The 12,953-nt window shown below is 41.7% G+C and overlaps 1 protein-coding gene across 1 annotated transcript in view; it reads left to right on the plus strand.

Moving 5' to 3' along the window:
- The first annotated feature begins 2,789 nt into the window (after window positions 1-2,789).
- The window catches only part of LOC106340966 (GTP-binding protein SAR1B-like), a 13,974-nt gene continuing 3,810 nt past the window's right edge, over window positions 2,790-12,953 (plus strand). The window contains exons 1-3 of the mRNA XM_013779787.1: window positions 2,790-2,917; window positions 3,001-3,133; window positions 9,791-10,042. Of these exons, the coding sequence (XP_013635241.1) occupies window positions 2,790-2,917; window positions 3,001-3,133; window positions 9,791-10,042 (513 nt within the window). The remainder of the gene's footprint in view (window positions 2,918-3,000; window positions 3,134-9,790; window positions 10,043-12,953) is intronic.

The following is a 12,953-nucleotide window of genomic DNA, read 5'->3' on the forward strand; positions in this document are numbered from 1 at the left end:
TTGCATTATATGGTGCCCGAACGTCGATGACAGAGAATTTGATGGTTTTTGTGACACCCTGGGTGTGCACGCGCAAGCGGATAGTTCCGAGCATCGTGTCGGATGATTCGTTGAAGCCCGTTAGAGATCGTGTCGAAGGCTTCATGTCGCTGAGGCTAAGTTTCATCTTTTCGAGCGTATTTTTGAAGATTAGGTCGACAGAACTGCCAGTGTCCACGAGAACTTTGGTTACTTCGCAATCACTGATGTCGACTTCAACGAGAAGACAATCGTTGTGTGGCATATGAACGCCTATGGTATCCTTAGCAGAGAAAGTGATTTGGGGGCTGTCTTCTGGGGTCTTGGGCCGGTTCTTGGCAGTTATTGCTCGCCGGTGAAATTATTTAACGGACCGGACAGAATCATCACAAGGAGGGGATCCTCCCATGATAACATTCAAATGAAGAGGTCGCTCTAGACGTTCCTCATCAGACCGGGTTGATAGCTCGGCTTTAATGCGGTTAAGCCTCACGCGTAGATCTGGAGTTTGTCGTTGATACGGGACGCTCTGTTCTGATGGCGCATCAGAATGGTCGGCCTTGTGCCGTTTGAGTTTTTCGTAAAGATCTGGGATCTTCGCGTTGAGTTTAATGCGTAAATCAGTCGCTTGGACTCCATCAGGTAATTCGTTGTGAGCGTTCATTCGCTTGGCCTCCAACATGTGTCGAGGATCTGAAGCGTTGAGCGTCCGGGTTTCTTTGTCGTCGGTCACTGCCCGCGGAACCGCGGGGAACGTGAGACTATTTGTCGTCTTCGTTGCTTTGTGGTTGAGTAATTCCCATAAGTCTTTCTTTGGAGGTCCTATTACGGCTGTGGCAAGAGAAGATGCCGTTCTGATTGTAAAAATCGGCATTTTCTTCGGGAGATTCCTCAGTGATTTTTATTTGAGACTTTTTCTTCTAGGCTTTGTTCTTGCTCCAGCTCTTGTTGTTTTTTGTCGGTTTTTGCTTCGGTGGTTCAACTGTCACTTGGCCGCTGGTGTAGGATGCCAACCAGGCTCCGAAGAGCTGCTTGCACTCTTTAGTTTTGTGTCCTTTCATGTTGTGGTACTCACAAAACTTGTTTGGGTTGTAGGGGGTTTTTGGGTTAGCTGAAGAAGTGCTCTGAGTCTGCTGATTTTTATTCTGCAGCATCTCATTCCCAAACGTTCCATCCTGGCTCGCGCGCTGCAGTCTGTTGACTTGAAGAAAGAAATGGAGCCAAAGGAGAAGTATGGAGTAGTTTGGGTTTGGTGCAAAGATAGGGACATGGTTTAGAGAAGTCTAGAAGTGTCATGAAGCCTGTGCAAAGATAGGGTTTAAGTCCAGGAGGGACTTAGACATCATTTAGAGAAGCTTGGACGATATGTGCAGAGTTAGGGCGAGGTACAGACAGGCGGTCCGTACCATCGACCGTACAAAGCAGCAATCGACGTACTAAGCTTATCTAGGGCGATCAAGAGAAGTGCAAGCTTAGGGTGTGGCTTACTTGGAGTAATAAGACCGTTGGGGAGTTCAGATGACAAGGGAATATGCCGTAGGATCTGTGTGCTCCAAGACAGGCTGGAAAGGGAAAGGCACTTTCGCTTTACAGCCTTATCCACACAAGAATCCATCCTGTCCCTTGATTCAAACTGAAGCGATCCCATCCATTCAAGCCAGCCTGTCCGAGCTGTATCTTCAGCCAATCCGGAGGCATCACTCAGATTACATTGATCACTCAGATTACATTGACCAGCCCAAGACTACATCCTAGGCGTCCATATTCTCAAGCAAGATCAACCATTAGATTTAGGTTTATGAATGTGCAAGTTGTAAGCTTATAAATAAGCATGTATGAGGCGTTTTGTAGGCTCCTAAGGGAGTAAGGGGGAGTTCCCCTCTCCACTTCATGAATGATAAACTTGTTCTTGAATCTGAAACCCTAATCTCTAATCTCTTATTCTCCTAATCTCTCAGTCTCTTAATCTCTGTTCCTAAGTCTCTTATTCTCTGTTCCTAAGTCTCTTATTCTCTCATAGAAACTCTCATCAATCTCTCTTTCTAAATCACCTAGAGCAAGCTCTCATCTTTCTCCATTGGAGTTTATACACACACACATACAACCAGAGAAGAGAACTCGACAAATCTCGTCATGCCTTGTTGCTCGTCTTTGGCGACAGAGTAGATGACGCCTTTGTTTTTGTCGTGCTTGTTGTAAGGTGTGTGCTACCTTGGCTCTTGATGGGCGTCTGTCGCCCTGGTAGTCGTTTGTTTGAGGGCTTGCTGCCTGGCCCTGTAAGCTCGTTTTAGTCGCCCTAAACTTACCGTCAATGTTTTAGTGTCTATTTCGGATCCTCTTTCTCTTTCCCTTGTGTCGTCCTTTTATAGCCTCGGTTCGTCTTTACTTCGTTCGCCCTAAAGTTAGTTCGCCCTAGAGGCCTGGCCCAATTCCATATGAGATGGGCTTTTGAGCCGAACAAAGGTTTGTCGAGCCGGCGTTGAACAAGTGACTCGGTCGACTAATGGGTCAAGCCGATCAATTGATTATTCTAGCCGATCGATCGTGTCAGGCAAGCTGGTTCTGACTTAATCATTGAGGCTAATGGGCCAAATCCTGTTGTTTGATGGGCCTTGTGAGGGAAGTGTCAAATTCCTCTGCAACAATCATCGTGCCAGCTCGATCAACGGCTCGAGAGATCTATTTCCAAGTTTTCTTATTTTCTCGGCATACGAAAGCTCAAGACTTTGATTTTGTGAGAACAGAGAGGAAGAAGAAGAAGAACGAAAGTCATGTTTTTGTTCGATTGGTTCTACGGAATCTTGGCGTCGTTGGGGTTATGTCAGAAAGAGGCGAAGATTTTGTTTCTCGGGCTTGACAATGCCGGAAAAACCACGCTCCTTCACATGCTCAAAGACGAGGTTTGTCTTTTTTATTATTTGATTCCTATCCTGAATGTTCGTCTATATAAATATGAGAATTGGTGATGTGTGATTGTTACCGGAGATTGGTTCAGCACCAGCCGACACAACATCCAACGTCTGAGGAACTTAGCATTGGCAAAATCAAGTTGAAGGATTTTGATTTGGGTGGCCATCAGATTGCCCGAAGAGTTTGGAAAGATTACTATGCCAAGGTACATTCATTCGAACCATCTCCTCTATTCCCCCCAAATGTCAAAAGCCAATCTCTAAAGGACTACATATAAAACAGAAAGAAAAACGAATTATTTTTAATTCGTTTAATAAGATAAAGACATAAAACCCTTTAGAAGTTATAAAAATTACAATTTGTACCTGTATTTTATCCACCCGACCCGACCCGACCTGCATTTTATTGGAAATCATGTAAACCGAAATCATCAAACCGTCTAACCAGTAAAACCAGTGAAACCACTCTCTCAAAATCAAACCTATTGGTTTAACTCAAACAAAACCCAACCCTAGTTCCCAAAGAAATCCCAAATCGATTACTCTTTCTTTCAACTCTCTCTCAACTGATCGACGACAAAAGAAAACGAACTCCTGGAGAAACAGAATGGTGGAAACGAGGCGGGGTAAGAGGAAGAAGGAGAACAATCCACAGGGATCGGAGAAGAAAGAAAAATCCGCGAAGAAAGCAAAGACCGGAGCGATGGAGAAAAAGACGACGGAGAAGTCATAAACAACGGCTCTGGAGGAGCCGACGGCTGTGGAGAAGACGAGTGATGTATCAGCGCCGATAAATTTTCTCGTGGATGTTGCGGTGACAGTTGATGCAAGACGTCGAAGGAGAAGAAAAGTCAGATGCCTCTGATGAAGACGTCGAAGGAGAAGAATCAGAGGAAGAAGTAGGAGAGAAGGGATTAGCAAACAATGTAGGGGAATCTGGCGATGACTCTGCTGGTCAAGGTGATGGTGGTGTGGGAACAGTAAGAAAAGACACTGCGAACGAAGAGGGCGGAAGGCCAGCGGAAGAGGTAACACTTTGGAATAATCAGTAACACTTTGTACATTTCATTAGAACTTGATTAGAACTAGTGCTATAACATGATTAAAACATAATTACTTGCAGGAATCTGATGGAACCGAGGCAAACAAAGCAATCAAACCAATGGGAATGTTCTTTAAGCCATCTGAGTAAAAGAAAAAGATAAAGCTAGGGACAAGGTATTTGATAGTGGATGCAATTACCACGTTAAGCAAGCTGAAACCGAAGCTGTCTAACGCGGAGTGGAGCTGGTTTGCGGTGCATCCTCAATTCAGACACATTTTCCACATGAAAAGAGAGACCACAGTGTCCAGGGAATGTGGATGTTGTTGCTTCGGACTACTTGTAGACATAAGAGAAGATAAGTGTGGTTCATTGTCAATGGCATTCCCATCCGGTACGGGCTGAGGGAACACGCTTTGATATCAGGGTTAAATTGTCCCAACTACCCACTCGATTACAAGGAGTGTGGCGGGACAAAGTTTGTGGATCGACATTTCAAGGAAGGAGAATTTAGAAGATTGGAGGATGTGAAAGCGAAGCTGGTGAACATGGGACTCCATATAGACAGACTGAAGATGGCGGTTCTATTCTTCTTAGGAAGTGCTATTTGCGCACAAACGGAGGTTGGAAACGGAGCTAATGATGCCTTGAAACTTTTCCAAAGAGCAGTGGATGATCTTGACTTCTGCCGGACCTTTCGATGGAGGAGATACTCATTTGATTACATGTTAAAGGAGATCTCTCACACAATGGATCATTTTGGAGGGTCGGTGAAAGATAATATATTGTGGTCAATTCCAGGTTTCTGTGTTCCACTAGAAGTATGTAAAATTCGGTAAATGACATGATCACTATTGTTGACCACTAAAGGTATTACATAATGTGGTGTTTTGCAGCTTCTTGCATTCGAGGCAATTCCTAAGCTGAGAAAGGAGTTTAGAGTACCTGTTGAAGGAGCTGATGTCTATTGTCTGAGGATGTGCCAGATATCATTCAAACAAAATGGAATGAAAGGAGTATCACTTTCTGAGATAAATAAGGCACTAGGTGAAGAAACCGTAAGTTTCCTTTTTTTTTTTGAGTTATTTGGTGTTAAAGTGTAACCGAGAACTAAGGTAGAACAATGGTAGAACTAAGGTAGTTATGTAAAACTAAGGTAGAACTATGGTAGCACTGAGGTAGTTATGTAAAACTAAGGTAGAACTATAGTAGAACTGAGTTATTTATGTAAAACTAAGGTAGAACTATAGTAGAACTGAGTTATTTTGTGTTGTGAGATGTTATTGACGGCATCGTTCCCACCAAAACTCCACAAGAAAGAATTCTCTTGGATGACATTTTGGAAGATGAAGACGATGTTGATAAGCCTGATATAGCTGTGGACAGTTGGGAAAAGCGTCTGGATGTAGGATTGTCGATCTTTTTTAACTACATGTTTGATGAAGATGTGGCCGCGCGAGAAAAACAGGCAGAAGAGATAGAAGATGTAGCAGGGGAGTACATTTAGCTGTGCAGTCGATTGAACTGGGAGAGGGTATGAAGATGCTAAAAATGATGCAGAGACTGATCAAGAGAGTTGACAAGAAGGTTGACAAATTGGATGAGAGATTGGTCCCGCTTGAGGCTTTTGTGAAGGACGTAGAGAAAAAGACACAAAGAAAGAAGTGAAGAATTGGTTTCTTTTTTCTTTGTGCCTCTAGGTGTGTTTTTCTGAAGTAGACAGATTAAGTGTCTTGGATGGTTTTTTGTGTTTTCGGAAGCACTTGGGTATGACTTATCTATTATGTGTTTGGTGGTAGTTTTTGTTGTGTTATTTGTGGATTTAGAACTTGGGTATGACTAATCTATTATGTTTTATTTTTTGAGATTTCTATTCTTTTTAGTTTTACGTATATTTTTATTTCTGATCAAAGTTTTACTTTTCAGTTTTTTGCATTACCATGTAAGCATTTGTGATTAGTGAAATAATATGTTTGAAATCACGATTTTTGTAGAATACTCCTTTATAAGTTGATCTTACTAAGAAAGTGTTCTTGGAAAGACAATGAAATGTACAAGAGAAAATGTGAAACTATGAGGTTTTTACTACATGTTATTTTCACTAATGTATTTTCAGTAGAAATATGTGTTCTATCAAAAATTAGGAATATGCGTTCTATCAAAAATTGAATACTAATTTACTTTCAAACATACTTGTCAGCAAAAAATACCAATACATAGTTTTACTAGAAAGACGTAGTATTCCAAAGTTTTACAAAATACAAAACCGAAAAGATTCAAACATACTGGAAACAAGGCCTCCCAAAACCCAAAAAAGTTCATTCAGTCGGATAACGATGGTCTCCAAACAAGAGCCAATTGAAACCAAAATTTTGCCTTGGTCACCTTATGTTTTGTGTTCTTTTACGCCGTTCTCCAACAGATGGATTCCTCTTATCCTTTTTCCTTCCCTTTCTCTTGAGGCGATCCGGAGGTATGATCTGAAGCTCTTTGATGTAATCTGGTACATTCCAATCAGACTTGTTCGGCACAGAATAAATGGTCTTGTAATAAGCCAATGCCCAAAGTTCCGTCCAGTAATATTTTGAGCACAACTCATGATACTCTAACTTGACCTCACGTCGACGACCAGGAGCAGCATCAACCTCAACGAAATATAAGTAAGTAGCAAGTCCGTGCAAACAAGGATACTTCTCATAATCATACACCTTGCAGGTACATCTCTTAACTATCAAGTTCACAGCATAATTCTTCCCATCATCAGTGTTAGTTACTTCGTACTCAAGCTCATAACTATTTAGCTCACGCACTGGTGTTTTCTCAGCTTTGCCCCATAGGTTATGCAAGTGAATCTCAACAAGAGGAACTAGTTTGGTATCCATCGATCCAGACACAGCGTCCTTCCGATATTAATTAAACCAGTCCGAAATTTTTTTGATGATTGTATCCAACATTGGTATTAAGGCATACCTCTTTGCCTCCTTAAACACGTTGTTCATTGACTCAACACTGTTGCTAGTGTCCAAGTTGTATCTGTCACGTGGAAAATAAACCCTAGCCTATGTGTCTTTCTCAGTATGCTCCTCCACATACTTAAACGCTGAAGGAAATCTCACCTTAAAAGATTTGTAAGCAGATTCGAACTCAGCCACCGTGTAATACCTTGCCACCTTCATAAATTTCCATGCGACTATGGCTTTGCTGGTGTTACAAGCATGCCCTCTCACATTCTCAGCCAAATGTCATATACAATGGCCATGGTGAGACTGTGGAAACACATTAGCTACAGCCGCGATGAGGCTTTAGTTTCTATCGCTCATAAACACTAATTCAGAAGAGTCTGGTATAGCTGTTTTGAGCATCTCGAAATACCATGTCCAACTAGAATTATTCTCACCGTCGAGTACACCAATCGCGAGGGGATAATGGTGACGGTTAGGATCTTGAGCTTTAGTAAATACTAGTACACAACCATATCTGTTGTTCAAAAATGTGGCATCCACGAGTATCACTTTCCTCATGACTGCAAACCCTTTAATACAAGCTCCCAAAGCTATGAAGAGGTACTTGAACTTATTTGTCGCATCCAACTTTACCCTTGTTTTTGTTCCCGGATTAACCTCCTCTAACATGTACAAGTAGCTATACAGCATCTTGTAGTTGTCTTCCGATCTACCACACAACTCACAAATAGCTAGATTTTTCCCTCTCAAGGCCGTGGAGTAGGATATTGTTACACCAAGTTTTAACTTTATAATATCCATGATATCTCTCGGAACAGGAGTTTTCAGTTTTCCAGGATATTCCTCATTCAAAACAGATGCAACTAATTCTGCTGAGCCTCTCCTCTTGATGTTGCTGTTTTTACTTTGATTAGTCCGAGAGCATGTATGCACACCCGTGTACCTCCTAACCGAAAAAATTTCGGTCTGTGGAATCCTTGCAGCTCGCAAACCCCATTTACAGCTTTCTTCACAACATCTTAGCACCAATAGTCTACGATCTGACTTTTCGATCACATAACGAAAGCATTCACTAAATGCGGCTCTATCCACAACCTCTTGAATTGCTTTCTTACTTGGAATTCCAGAAGCTTACTCAGACCCAAACCGTCTTCCTAATCCTCTATAACCTGACTAGATTTTTCTATAGGTCGCTGCTCAACATACTTATCTGCCAAGTCGCTTTTCATATCCGCACCAATATCCGTCTCAGCTGTGGTGTCGGTCTCTGCTGCGGTGTCCGTCTCTGCTGCGGTGTCCGTATCCATACAATCATCTCCTGTTTTATCATCATCATTCTCTGCCTCTATCAGCTCCTTCTGCTGATTTGCTTGCATGTCTTCTACGTACAGAATTATTGCATTAGGTCCGATTTCATCATCATTTGCCTGCAACACTTCGTAGTTCATACCAAACGAACTTATGCCCACTCTCGACAGCTTCTTTAACTGATCTGATCTACTTGTCTCCTCCACTAACAAAAGACATCTACGGTTCTCTTTATCAATGAAAATTAGGTAAACCAACAGATCCTCATCATCACAAATAGTCAGCTGTTGCTCACATCCAACCACCATTGGCATGTACCTCAATGTCAGTTTTACCTTACTTCCATACAACACAAGCTTTTTATACAACCTTTTTTCTAGCATTGCCAACCTTATATCCTCCACTGTTGTCTTCAAGGTTACACTATACATCTGACCTTTGAATTTGAAATGTAATCTCACGTATTTCATCATTGTATCCTGCAAAAACAACCGAATAAAGTTAAAGTTCTGGTTATACTAGTAGTTTTTAGTTCTACCGAGTTTTCTACAGTTATACCAGTTGTTCTATAGTTTTACCACGTTTTACCAACTATACTACAATTATCAGTTATGCATAGTTATACTTAAAACAAGAACTCAAATGGAAAGCTCACTCAAATGTACGATTGAGATCTCCTTGTGAAGCTACTCACAATTGAGACAATGCAACCCCATACATTCAACCACATATACAATTTCATATACAAATCAACCAAATAAACCCAGAATCAATGTCGTTTCAACAAATCCAATTACAAACACTAAACCCGATTTCTATCCATTGCAGCTCGCGGAGGAGAGAAGAACTAACCAGCACTGTGACCTGCCCTGAAGGAATGCTCGCCGGTGGAAACGTTGTGGTCCGACGTCGTGGCCAGAGAAGCTATCAACGTCGACAGCAGAGTAGCTGGGAGGAAAACGAGCTCGTCGTCGAATTTCTCGTTGAGCTGCAGGGAAAAGCTGCGGGGGATTTTTATTTTTTTTTACGATTTTGTTTTTTGTTCAAATTGAATCACAAACCGTAAATCGAAACCCAAATTAACCACCAACTCGTTTGCTTTAACCGAACCAACACCTACCCGATCTAACCAAAATTTGAAATTTCTTTCTTTTTAATTTTATTTTTTTCGACCCACTAAAGGCTATTTTTGTTATTTCATAGTGACTTAATGAAATATGGGTATAGGAGATTTTGGGAGCCCATAGGAGATTTGGCTTATCACAATTAGGGGCAATAGAGGAGATGTTTCCATTTATTCTCTCTCTCTCACCACTGTTTGTTTTGTAGCAAAGACATGCAATTGTTGCTTGGACAGATTGTTTTGTATTCTTACTTTTAATGATTCTAGTTGGCATTATAGTCAAAGCTTAGATTGCTGAACCTATAGCTTATGGGAGCATCAAACTGGGTCATTCTAATATCAGTGATATGTTTGGCGTGGGCTTATTGTTGGGTTAGCATAATCAAATGCAGCAAAACATAGTATTAACTATTTCTTCATTCTAAAGGTTGATGCTGTTGTCTACCTCGTGGATGCTTATGACAAGGAGAGATTTACAGAGTCTAAAAGAGAGCTAGACGCTCTTCCCTCGGATGAAGCCATTGTCGTTGTCCGGTTTCTGATTCTTGGAAACAAGATTGATATCCCTTATGCAGCACCGGAAGACGAGCTTAGGTATCACTTGGGTCTCACCAACTTCACCACCGGTAAGGGCAGAGTGACAACGGCTGGAGGAGATTCTGGTGTTCACCCGCTGGAGGTATTTGTGACACCCGTCACCACCTATCTGGAGAACAGCATGCCACCAACAATATCTCATAACACAATAGCCCATATACACGACTCCACTCACCCTAAGCTCAAATAAAATCCGAATAAAAAGACCAGTAGCACCATTCCGTCCAAATATCATATACTCGTCAGTCTCACCTGAAAGGGGGCAAATGAGAGGTGAGTAACGGGGAAGTCACTCAGTGAGGTATGGGATACTAAACCCGAAGTCCATGGGCCCGGACAGAGCACTCCGAATAACTATAATTTAATCCTAACACGTTGCAAACACGGTACCTAAAGTACCCAAAGATCACACAACAGTCCTAGCGAGGTGCACACTCACTGCCCACTAACAGGCCAAAACACCACCGAATATGTGCTCGGTAACACACGCCCGTAGACGATTTATCACCTCGAAGCCTTGGCACAACAGGTCGACTAAGCTGTGCCGCAGCATACACCACACCCAATGTACTGGTCTCCGGCCGACACACAGAATTACGTCTCCATGGTCGGCTAACACCCAAATCACCTCAATATACTTTATACATATATATTATCAATTATAAATGAACAAGCACGGTTGAACCTTCTAATACCCTAGTTCCGGTTTAAGAAAAGAGCCTAAAACTAAACAAGCAATGATATAATCGATTTCACACAGACGGAACACATTAGAAACAAATTATACTTATTCGAGGTCCTAAGCCGTGTAAGAGTAGTTCAGGAAAAGACCCTCACCTTTGCCACGGGTTCTGAATAAACCTGAGGAAACGCCGAATGGACCTTTACGACTCTAACAAAGCAACTCCGGAACTCTCTGAAATTAGATCAATATGATATTCTGGCAGAACTGAACCATAGAGCAAACAGATGAATAACTCAAGAACTGACCGTTAACCTTTCGATCCCTCCGGTCATAATGTAGTCATATGTGCCCTCTATCCATAGACACCAAGTTTACGCCGATCGGACACCATTTGCTTAACCAAAGTAGCTTCATCTCCAGGCTGGTCGTAAACGCAAACTGCACCAACACCTCTCACGAAAACAAGCATAACTCTCAGAAAATAACTCGGAATAACGATCCGCTTGCAAGAGATGATATATAAGAGAAATAAATACTTACTGACAAATATCTAGGCTGAAATATTTTGTTGTTTCTGTTGACCGTTTCTCACTTACACCGAGACTGGTCGGAACTGTCTCTGCAATTCAACTGCTTTATTCTTCGCCAAGAAGAAACGTGAATAACTTTCTAACCGTACGTTGATTTGATGATCGGATAGATGATCTGAAAAGCTGGCATCGAGATCTTTCCAATGATATCTTGCCCGTTCCCTGGTTCCTTCTGTATCAACAGTAAAATGCTGATGAAGTTGACTGTTCGCGGATCCGATCTGTAGATATCAGTCCCAAAGAAACAACCATAACTCTTAGCTAAAAATTCCAAATGACGATCTGATTTCTGATACACATAGATCAATGAGTGTAGAACATAACCTCAAAATATAGCTTCGAAATACTCCTATTTGATTGATCGTTCTTCTATTCCTCCAAAACGTGTCTGCTGAGCACTAATCTCTCTTTTCGGATGGTGGGATGGCTTCTCTTTCATGGTGGCTATTTGTGGCTGTTCCGGTGACGTTCTGGCAGGGCTTTGCCATCTCCAAAAGTCTCTGTCAGAGGCCACCACGAAATCCATTTTAAATAAGAAAACTTTTGGGTTTTCTGCAATGTAATTGGGTCTTATTGGGCTAAATTTTCCCGGACCGAGATTTGGGTGGTTACAATTCTTCCCCACTTACGAGGATTTCGTCCTCGAATTAAAATCCTGAGTCGGCTGTCCAATACCGTCCTAAAAAAAATAAAAAAATAAAAGAAATAAAAAAAATATCCTTCGGATTGTCAATTCTCATCTGAATTTGATCTCACTTGGATCACGTCATGAAAGTCTGATACACTGTTGATAAAATACTGCAATCAACTGCTCCAATTCGCTCCACCGGAGGATACAGTCCAATGTATCTCGTTTTTAGTTGCTTCAGCTTATGAGTCTTAAGTCCTCCCTGAAATGTCATTATTTTCAGATATACTAGATTGCCAATATGTAACTCCAAATCCTTACGACGCTTAGCTGCATAAATCCTCTGCCGTCATGGGCGTCCCAAAGCCAATCCTTGAGCATGTCCATTTACTATACCATCCATTGAAGCATATATAGTTCTAACTCATGTCACTCCCTCACTTTGGTCCAACAAAGTGGTATACGACAAGGCTTACCATAAATAGCCTTATACGGTGTCATCTCAATGCTCGAACGATAGTTGTCGATGTAGGGAAACTCTGCTAGATGTAATGCTTTCTGATCTTCCATCCCACTGTATGACGCAATCCCTGAGCATGTCCTCTAAGTCTGAATAGTCCTCTTTGACTAACCATCTGTATGCTGATAATAAATTGTATTCCTGTGGATCTTTGTCCCAAGTTCCTTCTGAATGACTCCAAAAATGTAGACGTGAACTTCGAATCCCAATCCGATACAATGTTGACATCCATGAAACCTCACAACTCAATAATGTAGGTCTTCTCCAACTGATTAGCTCTGACTGTCTTCTTAATTACTTAGGAAATGGGCTGACTTGGTAAGTCTATCCATGACTACCCATGTGGCATCCTTTCCACATATGGTGATTTAAAATCAAATAACAATGTCTATAATCACCATGCCTCATTTCCACTCCGGCAAAAGCAAGTTCAAAAATAACATGATAGATAACTGATCCTCTGTCATAGCCATCTGACATGTCTGACACTGTGACGCAATGAAGCTACAACTCTCTTCATACTAGACCAATTACAGTTAACACTTCATATCTTTGTACGCCTTGGTGTTC

The sequence above is a fragment of the Brassica oleracea genome, chromosome C4, assembly GCF_000695525.1.
Source record: "Brassica oleracea var. oleracea cultivar TO1000 chromosome C4, BOL, whole genome shotgun sequence".
Taxonomy (NCBI): domain Eukaryota; kingdom Viridiplantae; phylum Streptophyta; class Magnoliopsida; order Brassicales; family Brassicaceae; genus Brassica; species Brassica oleracea.